The sequence below is a fragment of the Cibotium barometz genome, chromosome 41 (genome assembly GCF_041138505.1).
Source record: "Cibotium barometz isolate CiBa-2024 chromosome 41, ASM4113850v1, whole genome shotgun sequence".
Taxonomy (NCBI): Eukaryota; Viridiplantae; Streptophyta; class Polypodiopsida; order Cyatheales; family Cibotiaceae; genus Cibotium; species Cibotium barometz.
The window spans coordinates 47742690-47755238 of NC_141086.1; the positions used below are offsets into that span (position 1 = coordinate 47742690).

The 12549-nt window shown below is 36.8% G+C and overlaps 1 protein-coding gene across 1 annotated transcript; it reads right to left on the reverse strand.

Moving 5' to 3' along the window:
• Positions 1–296: 296 nt before the first annotated feature.
• On the reverse strand, positions 297–3686 carry LOC147615027 (protein BIIDXI-like). The gene is made up of 3 exons (XM_086779839.1): positions 3603–3686; positions 2972–3502; positions 297–2686 (listed from the first exon to the last, which is right to left on the reverse strand). The coding sequence occupies exons 2-3, from the start codon at positions 3438–3440 to the stop codon at positions 2067–2069; spliced, it is 1089 nt and encodes a 362-aa protein (XP_086635965.1). The 5' UTR covers positions 3441–3502; positions 3603–3686; the 3' UTR covers positions 297–2066.
• Positions 3687–12549: the final 8863 nt, after the last annotated feature.

The window sequence follows — 12549 nt, forward strand, 5'->3', positions numbered from 1 at the left end:
TGTGGGCTTTGATGTATACACAAGGTGTCAAGTCCATTTTAGGGACTCAAGCTGACAAGGTAAGTAGCGCATGAGCCCTTCTCTTATCTATATGTTGTCTTTTATTCTTTTATAGTTACCTTAGTCTTGTTTGCATGTATGTAGGATAAAGAGGAAGATCCGAACTATGAATGTGAAGTGGGTTAAGCAAGTGAACATGAAGATGAAGATGACGAGGAGCCGGAGGAACCAATGAAGATTCTGATCAACCATACCTTCATTGCTTTTTTTTGTATATGACCAAAGGCCTTACCATTCGAGTAATATAAAATATATATATGTTCACTTGCATTCTTTCCAATTTGAATTTCTTTTCAAGTTTCTGTATGTATAAAAAAAGAGATGAATAGACTGGGTACGCAATATTAATGCGGTCATTGCTCATCAGCAAAAATAGCAATGAAATTTCGTTGTTGAGCAAGGAAATATCATTGCTGTGCAACGAAATGAAAACAACAGTGTTTTGTTGCGCATAGCAATGAAATTAATCTCGCTCTACTGAGCATCGATCCCATTGCAGTGAAAATAGCAATGTGTCTAGTAGAGCGAAATAGGCTCGACAACTCCTTATCCTTGTAGTTACAAAAGCACTGCTATTTTCGTTTGCTAGGCGCCCTGATTATGTTGTAGTGTAATCACCTTTGACAAGCCTCCATCTTTTGTAAGCTGAATCGCATACAAGTACCTACTCATCCAAACAAGTGAAATAAGTAAAAAATCACTTATTGTATGCACATAAAATTTACACTTCTATCCAAACAGAGAAAGAAAAAATGGGTTCAAATTTTCCCACTGGCTGCAAATAGATGTGCACGTAGCCATTCATACTTATTTTACCAAAGGCAAAAGAGGCATCTTGGTTACTACGGATTCATTCTATCCAAACAGGAAAAGAAATAACGCGAGTTCGAATTTGCCCACCAGCCCGCAAAGGAGATGTGCATATAGTCATTCATCCCTCTTCTGCTAAAGGCAAAAGAGGCATCAGCTTGGTTACCTACGGATTCGTTCTATCCAAACAGGAAAAGAAACAGCGTGGGTTTGAATCCCATTGGCCGCAAAGAGTGGCATCTTGGTTACTTGGTTACTATGGATTCGTATCCAAACCGGGAAAGAAACAGCCCGGGTTTGAATCCCATTGGTTGCAAAGAGATGTGTGTTACTACAGATTCGTTCTAACGAATTCGTTCTATCCAAACTGGAAAAGAAACAGCTCGGGTTTGAAACGCATTGGCCGCAAAGAGTGACATCTTGGTTACTATGGATTCGTTCTATCCAAACCGGGAAAGAAACAGCCCGGGTTTGAACCCCCTTGGCTGCAAAGAGATGTGCTCGTAGTACGGATTCATTCCTTCCAAAGTTCTAATAAGAAGGCCAAATAGGAAGGAGAAGGAAGGTGACTAACTAGATTCGTTGGACGAAACCCTAACCTAAGGGAAACCCTAATCACTAGTCGCAATCATCGTCGCTCCCCTCGTGTGCCTTAAGCCTTCACGTGTCACAATTTTATTCCTCTTTGTATTTGCGTAATTAAAATCTCAAAATTTAATTTAAATTAATCAATCTTCGTTTTCAACCTTTCAACCTTAGACTTCCATTGATTAGCTGCATTCATGCAGCTAATTATTGCACACCAGAAAAAAAGTCTCAATATGCACACCAGACTCTGCATATAGTTATTTAGCCCTTTTCTGCTAAAGGCAAAAGAGGCATCTTGGTTACTATGGATTCATTCTATCCAAACCTGAAAAGAAACAGCCCAGGGTTTGAATCCCATTGGCCGCAAAAAGTGGCATCTTGGTTACTTGGTTACTACGGATTCCTTCTATCCAAACCAACAGCCCGGGTTTGAATTCCCTTGGCCGCGTGCTCGAAACGGGAAAAAAAAAAAGAATTAAAATTTACAGGTGGGTTAAGACAGTATCTAAAAGTAACATCGGATTTGGCATTCAATTACATCTTCGCCGATTGGTAACTTGAAGAAGAGGATGTGCGTGCGTATATTGAATTATGTCAAATGGCTTTCCTCACAATATGGAGGCCACAAAAACATTTGCAGCAAGACTGAAGATCAAGAGGAGGAAGGCACTATTGACAGAGAGGTGGTATGGGCTCCTAGAAAAAGAAGAAGAAGAAGAAGAAGCAAGAGCAAGCACCACATTGTCAATGTCAGGGCCACAAAAGAGGAAGTCCGTCTCCTCATTGCGCAGGAGGTTCACAAAGGAGATGTTGGTTGTGTCAGAGACTGCCCTGAACTTCATAGTGTAGTTCTCGTAGCTCCCTGAGCCCATTGAGTTGTGGGTGAAATTGGTTGTGCCATCCCCTGCTGTGACTTGCACACTCATGTTTCCCTGGCAAAGATCCTTGCCATCCCCCATCGCAAAGCTCAATGCATACTCTGCCCCATTGGAAGAGCTCACCACCTGCTGCAGGCTGGCACTAGGCCCTCCTACCAGCTCAACCGCTGCAGCGCCCTCTGGAACAAAGTAGTGGCCGGAATCAATGTACCTCACCGTCGACAACCCAACCACCCACCCAGGAAGTGGTGAGGTGCTCATGTTTGTGATGCCCTGCAGTAGCACCCCATAGGAAGAGTTGGGAAGCAAGTAAGGTCCCTCCTCGAAGCCTCCATTCATCAGCAAGTTTTCTGCAGCATCACACTAACTCCTCATTGCGGGTACAACCAACCAAAGAGCCACTTTGAGAGAAAGAGAATGCAAGACCCACAAAAGATGTGCATGAAAGCATTGAGCACTTGTACAAAGTAAGGCATGATGGCAGCAGGAAGCTGAAAATTACTATATGCCAAAGATTACATGTAAGCTTGCCTAAGCTGCGGGCTTCCCCCGGTGATCCGATTCGGGGGATCGATGCATGCTCATGCAAAAGCGTACTTCCAGGAAATGTAGTAATGCTTGATGAAAACACATACCGGAGGAGCTGACTGTTGTTGTGGTAAGTTTCTTCAAGAAGACTGTTTCGACGACAGGGCCACAGGTGATGTTGGGGTCTTGCTGCTGCGGTGCCAATTCTTGGCTGAGCTGGTTGCTGAGGGTGAGGTTTGTCTGGCTAGAGACTGGGATGAAGCCCCAAGCGTGGGTCTCCCAGGTGACGTTGCTGTATTCCTGGTGGAGCATGAAGGAGGAAGCGGAGGCGGAGGCGGGGTCGGCCACACTGAGGAGGTCAATGGAGGAACAACTCTGTCCGGCGGACGCGAGCGTGAAAGTAAGGGAGTAGGCGGCGCCTGGCTGAGCGGCGAAGGCTTGGCTGATGCGCCCGTTTCTGCCTAGCTGGACTGCCCGCCCGTTGTCTGGAAGAGAGATGTTGCCGCCCGCCTGGATGTATTGCACGGTGCCGCGTATTTGCCATCCCGGCAGCATCTCCACCTCCACCTCCTGCATGGTGTCGTTGAGAGGCGGGCCTTGAGAGAAATCCCCATTGTGCAAAGCTACCAAGGAGTCATCTTCATTCGCAAACACAAAGAGAAGAACGAAGAGGTCTCGTCAGATCGCAGGGGCAAAGCCTTGCATGACGACAACTGCAGTGGAGAAGAAGACCCCTACCTGGAACTGCGAAATGCAGAAGAAGCTGAGAAATGCCGGTGCAGGCGGGGCTTAAGAGGAGGCATGCTCGTCCCGACCAGAGTGTGCGCTTGTGTGTGTGTGTGTGTGTCTTCACGATGCCAAGAATCGTGTGCCTTATTATTCAGCAGGACGTCCCCACCAACGTGGATGGTTGGCGCTTTGATATAAAAATTTTCTTTTATGCATACTTTTATGCATGAAAATTAAAAATGATAAAAGTAACACTTTTGATATAAAAATTTTCTTTTATGCATACTTTTATGCATGAAAATTAAAAATGATAAAAGTAACACTTTTGATATAAAAATTTTCCTTTATGCATACTTCTATGCATGAAAATTAAAAATGATAAAAGTAACACTTTTGATATAAAAAAAAATTTCCTTTATGCATACTTCTATGCATGAAAATTAAAAATGATAAAAGTAACACTTTTGATATAAAAATTTTCCTTTATGCATACTTCTATGCATGAAAATTAAAAATGATAAAAGTAACACTTTTGATATAAAAAAAATTTCCTTTATGCATACTTCTATGCATGAAAATTAAAAATGATAAAAGTAACACTTTTGATATAAATTTTTTTTTTCCTTTATGCATACTTCTATGCATGAAAATTAAAAATGATAAAAGTAACACTTTTGATATAAAAAAAAATTTCCTTTATGCATACTTCTATGCATGAAAATAAAAATGATAAAAATAACACTTTTGATATAAAAATTTAACCATTATGCATACTTTTATGCATGAAATAAAAATGGTAAAAATAACACTTTTGATATAAAAAATTATCCTTTATGCATACTTCTATGCATGAAAATAAAAATTGATAAAAATAACACTTTTGATATAAAAATTTATCCTTTATGCATGATATTAAAATTCAATGTCTCCATGATTATAATGAAATTCCTTCAATTAATCTAGGATGATAATTCCTAGAATATGGTAGGAAGTCCTCTTTTTATGCTTTGAATGAAATTATTTTATGCATAATTTTTATAAAAATTTTGCCATAGCTCCGCTGCTATGACTGATAAATCTCAATTTTTCTAAGGGATAATGCTTATCATTAAAGAAATAATTAAAATAATCTCTAATTAGATTATTAATCCATAATGGATTGAATCATTAATATACATAAACTAAAAGCATAGAAAAAAGCCATTAATTTGGCCTCAAGCATAGCTTAATCTTGGTTTAGGAAAAGCTTTATGAAAAGCTTGATTTGGATTGAGAATGGGTCATGAGTATGACCATTTCTTGAGTGAGAGAGAGAATTTACATAAAATTCATTAGAATTTAAACATAAATGAAAATTAACTTCAATAGCATTATGTAACTCTTCACTACTATTCAAACTTCAATAGCATTTAAAAAAAACCATACCAATTAAACTTCTCAAGCTTGAGAGGGGTTGAGAAGAGAGAAACATTGAGAAATTATAGAAAGATCAATATTCACTAATTACCTTACAACTTGCTTGATTCTTTGTTCACGGTAGAGGCCCCCAACCAATCAATTGGTTAAGTATGTTGATGGAGCCACTAATGGGGATTGAAGAAAGAGGGAAGCTCTAAAAACTAGTGAATTATTAAATGAATTCACAGTTCTTGGCTTAGGTGGAGTAGAGTAACGATGCATAAACACTATATATTTTTCAACAAGGGGGAGGCTTCTATTTATAGGAAAAATTGAGCTCCTAACCAAACAAACTGATTCTAGAATTTTCTAAATCAGTTTGGTCAATATTTGACCATTTTTAGGTCAGTTAAGCTAACTTTTTGGAACTAGACTTAAATGAGGAGAGAGGAGAGATGAAATATCTCAATTTTTATGAGTTTAAAACTCATTCAAGCATGTGAAATATGCACCTCCTTTAAAGAACTCCTCTTCCTTACATATGTGTCATAATGGAATCATTTTAATATTGCTCATAGTTTTTTTACTAATAATCCTTGTACATTTTCAACTCTTCATCTTATGTGAAATATGCACCTCCTTTAAAGAATTCCCCTTCCTTACATATGTCATATTTTTAATATTGCTCATAGTTTTTTACTAATAATCCTTGTACATTTTCAACTCTTCACCTCATGTGAGCATTTACTCATTTTTGGGTATTTTCTTTTTACAAGTTGGATTTATCTCCTCCCTACACATGGATTGATGCTATTGGTCCTTAATTGGACCATAGTCTAAAGATTTCTGAAAATCTAGACCCTTAGACTAAGGTTCTTTATACCTATTTCCAATTAATTCCAATTGCACATTGGAAAATTCTTTTTGAATTTCTGTTTCAGGGGAACTCATCTGAATTATAAGAGATATTTTTCTATCCAAAAATATTCAAAATCTGAATATTCTCTCTCTAGAATAATTTTTCTCTCTCTAGGCTAAAATAGTTAGCAACAGGGTCTTTATATTTCTGAAGAGGGTTGATTACAGGGGAAGATACTAGACATCAAAAAGGGTTGGGGGAGGAATCTTACATTCTACCCCACTTAAAAAACGCGAGATGTCCTCATCTCGCAACTTGTGATAATTTCGCAAGATTCACGAATATGAGACTTAGAAAAAAAAATTTAATCAAGATTAACCACCAAGATAAGTCTTAAAGAGAGCAAGATTCAAAATACGAACAAGATTTAAACTTTATTCATTCTCGGAACTTATACAGTAAAGATAGAGGAACTCTTTACACCTCCATAAGCCCGTCCATCATATGGTCACAAAAGCAGTCCTCACAAGCTGCACAAGTATAAGGTAACTCATCTATTGGAATGATTCTGTGGGTTATTGCTGCGCCTATCTCAGTGGTATGAGGTGTTCTAACAAAAGGACCTCTGAGAGGCAAGCCAAAAACGGGGTAAAGGCATATCTTCTCATGAGGAAGAAAACACGCCAGTAAGAAGACCCGCTCAGAAAACCCAGGATGCCTTGATCTCATGACGCAGTAGTATCGGGGACCCAAACCCAAAGCTTCAATAACCATGGCCAAGCGGACATTGTTACGAAAGTGCTGCTGACCCCAGGGTGTTACCCTAGTTATGTTTTGATAGGTCTGCCATTTGGTTTGCGCTACAGAAGTTCCCAAGTGAGGGAAAAGTGAGCGCTCATACTGCTCTATAAAATCCTTTTTCACAGATTCACTTGCGTCTTGAAGGTGAGGAATCATTATGGATAAAACTAGTTCTTGTTGCCAAGCCATGAAGGAGATTAAGAAAGAAAGGAGATTGATGGAAGTAAGATTACTGTGAGCGACAAGTAAAAGTTATGACTTATATAAAGGAAGGAGCTAGCGTAACTTAGAAGCCAACGGTAACTTGCCACTGAAGTTTTACCGTCTTTCCATGATTTGGGTTTGACACATTTTTCTATAGAAGGCATTAAGAATTTTGAGATGAAGAGATAAAAGAAGCTTGTAGGCTAAGTCACCTACTTTCATTGAATTCAGATATAAGGCTCACAATATCTGGGGGATAACTTCTTAAACTCCCCAATAGATAAAGAACTTCTTTTGGGCCGTACTCGAATGAAAACCAAAACCTTGGTATCCAAAACACCGATTTTCACTTCTGAACTCATTGTTCTGAATCTTTAAAATAGGCGTGACTCCTGAGAAGTATTCTAGGAAAAGGGTCTTCCTTTTTTAAACAGAAACTTTCTTTTATTTTAGAGAGGGAATAATTATAAGATCAGAAAGGGAGATTCTTACTCCTGTATACCTCGAAGGTTGGGGAGGAATCTTACATTCTACCCCACTTAAAAAGTGCGAGATGTCCTCATCTCGCAAGGTAGAGGACAGCTCTTTTTCTTAAGATCCAATTTTATTCTGGGGTTCCATATATTCTGGTCAACCCAACAGAACACTAGGATAAATATCCCTTATATAGAACTCATCATTAAATAACAATTCATTCAAATTATATCATTCATATCTTTAACATGATAATGGTCCATTAGACCGAAAAGTTTCCTTCGGAACATTCCTCCACGGAAATTCAGTCAAGCAAGTCCTCAATTTGACATCCCTTAACTTGATCTACCAATCAAGTATTAACAGCAGCAATCTGACAGCACAACCCACTAATCTCATAGTGATTTGCTGAATTCATTATCATCATTCTAGTTATGAATATCATCACAGGGACTCGTCCCATTCCCCCTCATTGTGGTTTCATTATATTTCAACTAATTTTTAAAAATCATCATTTTTCAATCAGAATTTTTAATCAGAATCCAAATCAATTCATCCATTCTCAAACAGAATTAAAAATCATATCAATCACATTCGAAATCATCATCTAGATAGCATTAACGCTTATAATTTCAAGTCTTAGATTTACTCGTATATACTGTCAGTAAAGAGCTGCAGTATACTCTCGGTATATACGGGTAGTCACGGCCCTTGGAATTATAAGGTAACTACTATCATGTCTAGGCCTCAAGAAAGTCAAGGATTCTATATAATTGCGGTACTTCCATCTGAAGACCCAACTACCAAATTACGAATTTCAGTTTGAATATCAAATTGTATGAATTATCTCACACAATTATAACCTTTTTGTGTTTCTTAATAAATTTTTGATATATTTGTCTTCTCAGTTGATCTTTATTAACCAAATGCTCTGATACCAACTGTGAGATCCCTGTTCCCACCGAGCAACGGATTCGGGGTACTAGCAGCGGAAGTAGCACTTCTCGCGCGGGACAGGGGTCCCACACTCGGGGCCTCGCCCACGGATATCCGGACAAGAGACTAATCCGTCGGTTTGTCCAAAACCGAAACCGGAAAAACTTCCTTTACCCGGAAAGCACGGGCGATTCCACCAGGATAACTCTTTACTCTAACGTAGTCAAGATCATTACTGATCAAACTGATCTGACTGCACCTTTAACGGTACTTGGTCAAATCAAGGAAGAACTTGCACTTGGATCATTGGGATCAACGCTTTTTTCCCCATCAAGAGGCACAGCCGTTGATTCCTATCCATAGAACAATTTCTATCCGGGATTTACTTCATCTATCGTAATAATAGAAATTAAATCTCGATTTACGGATCCATCAGTCCAGCCTAACCCCATCCGATCCCATGGGTTAGCCAACCGCCCAACCACTGTAGTGATGGGATCCAATTTGGAATTTGGTTAGGTTTTGTCCCGGGTACCAAGGAAAAGAGTTCCAAGGCCCCCTAGCCGGAAGTTCATGCAAACATAAAACTAGTCATACCACTTACACACCCAATATGAAATTGCCTTTTTCTTAGCATCAACTAGCTTTAAAACAATCCTTTAATAAAACCATTATGTCACTGATGACAATCCTCAAAGTCTCTGGTTGAATCCTTATTTCCAGTCATTCTTTCATCGGTATACTTATGGCATCATTGGCAACCAAAACGCTCACCACCTGTTCTCTCAGGGGCCTTTTCCATGGTTCCTAGCTCATAGTAACCGGCAATATATTCATATAATAGAATGGAGTCTCCGTGGAAGATCAGCAAGATCAACCCACAGATCCATATAAAAGAGCCATGGACTCATCTGTTGAGGACCAGCAAGGTCAATCAACCAGATCCATGCCCGGTTTCAGAAAACAACTCTTACTCCTTATTCCAATATCTTCCACGACGCACGTGTGGGTATCTTCGGCGACCCAGAGCCCGAGCACCGTATGGTCAGCACCCTCTAGGATCCTTCGCAGGTGACCTAGCGCTTCACTCATAGGCCGCTTCCTTGGTCCCTCATCCACCGTACCGGAAGCTCACCATTTAAATCGAGTCGAGGCTGGTCAAGACCTCGATCGACCTTGCTACGCGAGACGTCCTCCATTGACTCTCCGTCAGCAGTTGCAACTTTAACAGTTAGGTCTTCATGACCTTAATTCCACAAGACGGTCAAAATGCTTCCCCAGCATTCATGACATAAAACAGTCATACAAACAGTCACAAAATACAGTTTCTAAATCGAACTCTTGTCTTTCCATATTATCCACTCTCGGACCACATTACTTATTCCACATTCCATTCAGTGTGTACTCGTTCTCATCCATTCACTCATATAGACTACATTATCTCACATACATCTTCATATTCATTATTCTACATACATATCCATGTCCGTACGTCCACATCATACATCCAATTTCACATTCATACATACGCATCTACATGCATACATCCACATCTACATTCATACATCCATACCTCCATTTCCACATCCACACATCCACATTCATATTCATACATCCACATTCACATGTATACATCCATTTTCGCATCCTCATTCATACATCCACATTCACATACATACATCCACATCCGTATCTACATCCATACATTCACATCCACATCAACATTCACATTCATACATATACATCTACATACATACATACACATCCGTATCTACATCCATACATCCACATCCACATCAACATTCACATTCATACATATACATCTACATGTATACATCCACATCACATTCATACAACCATATTACATCCATTCTCGTCCTAACACATCCCATATACATCTTAACACATCCTAACTCATCTTAACACATTCTATCACATCTCATACACATCTTATCACATCTTTTTACATCTCATACACCTCTTATCACATCCTATCACTTTCCATACGCATCTTATCAAATCTTATCACATCTCATACACATCTTATCACATCTTTTTACATCTCATACACCTCTTATCACATCCTATCACTTTCCATACGCATCTTATCAATTCTTATCACATCTCATGCACCTCTTATCACATCCTATCACTTTCCATACGCATCTTATCAATTCTTATCACATCTCATACACCTCTTATCACATCCTATCACTTTCCATACGCATCTTATCAATTCTTATCACATCTCATACACCTCTTATCACATCTTATCACATTTCATATCTTTTTTTAAAAAAAAGAGAATTCTTATATTTGATATAAGATTTCTCTACACATTTATTTATACATAAATTCCATTTAAGGAGACTAACACTTTCGAAATTAAAATCAATCTTTTATGCATCTTCTTATGCATAATTTCAATTTGGTAGGGAATTATACTTTTAGAATAAAAGAATTTCTCTTATGCATCTAAGTTAAGCATAAAATCCATTTATGAGGAAAATCACACTTTTAGTATAAAAAGAATATCTTTTATGCATACCTATATGCATGAAATCCAATATGATAAAAGTAACACTTTTGATATAAAAATTTTTCCTTTATGCATACTTCTATGCATGAAAATTAAAAATGATAAAAGTAACACTTTTGATATAAAAATTTTCCTTTATGCATACTTCTATGCATGAAAATTAAAAATGATAAAAGTAACACTTTTGATATAAAAATTTTCTTTTATGCATACTTTTATGCATGAAAATTAAAAATGATAAAAGTAACACTTTTGATATAAAAATTTTCTTTTATGCATACTTTTATGCATGAAAATTAAAAATGATAAAAGTAACACTTTTGATATAAAAATTTTCCTTTATGCATACTTCTATGCATGAAAATTAAAAATGATAAAAGTAACACTTTTGATATAAAAAAAAATTTCCTTTATGCATACTTCTATGCATGAAAATTAAAAATGATAAAAGTAACACTTTTGATATAAAAATTTTCCTTTATGCATACTTCTATGCATGAAAATTAAAAATGATAAAAGTAACACTTTTGATATAAAAAAAATTTCCTTTATGCATACTTCTATGCATGAAAATTAAAAATGATAAAAGTAACACTTTTGATATAAATTTTTTTTTTCCTTTATGCATACTTCTATGCATGAAAATTAAAAATGATAAAAGTAACACTTTTGATATAAAAAAAAATTTCCTTTATGCATACTTCTATGCATGAAAATAAAAATGATAAAAATAACACTTTTGATATAAAAATTTAACCATTATGCATACTTTTATGCATGAAATAAAAATGGTAAAAATAACACTTTTGATATAAAAAATTATCCTTTATGCATACTTCTATGCATGAAAATAAAAATTGATAAAAATAACACTTTTGATATAAAAATTTATCCTTTATGCATGATATTAAAATTCAATGTCTCCATGATTATAATGAAATTCCTTCAATTAATCTAGGATGATAATTCCTAGAATATGGTAGGAAGTCCTCTTTTTATGCTTTGAATGAAATTATTTTATGCATAATTTTTATAAAAATTTTGCCATAGCTCCGCTGCTATGACTGATAAATCTCAATTTTTCTAAGGGATAATGCTTATCATTAAAGAAATAATTAAAATAATCTCTAATTAGATTATTAATCCATAATGGATTGAATCATTAATATACATAAACTAAAAGCATAGAAAAAAGCCATTAATTTGGCCTCAAGCATAGCTTAATCTTGGTTTAGGAAAAGCTTTATGAAAAGCTTGATTTGGATTGAGAATGGGTCATGAGTATGACCATTTCTTGAGTGAGAGAGAGAATTTACATAAAATTCATTAGAATTTAAACATAAATGAAAATTAACTTCAATAGCATTATGTAACTCTTCACTACTATTCAAACTTCAATAGCATTTAAAAAAAACCATACCAATTAAACTTCTCAAGCTTGAGAGGGGTTGAGAAGAGAGAAACATTGAGAAATTATAGAAAGATCAATATTCACTAATTACCTTACAACTTGCTTGATTCTTTGTTCACGGTAGAGGCCCCCAACCAATCAATTGGTTAAGTATGTTGATGGAGCCACTAATGGGGATTGAAGAAAGAGGGAAGCTCTAAAAACTAGTGAATTATTAAATGAATTCACAGTTCTTGGCTTAGGTGGAGTAGAGTAACGATGCATAAACACTATATATTTTTCAACAAGGGGGAGGCTTCTATTTATAGGAAAAATTGAGCTCCTAACCAAACAA

Bases quoted from the DNA above. Each gene is read 5' to 3' on its own strand.
- LOC147615027 (XM_086779839.1), bottom strand. From the start codon at position 3,440: ATGCAGGAGGTGGAGGTGGAGATGCTGCCGGGATGGCAAATACGCGGC. The intron at 2,687-2,971 runs GTATGTGTTTTC...GTGATGCTGCAG, and splicing joins AACAACAGTCAGCTCCTCCG to AAAACTTGCTGATGAATGGA.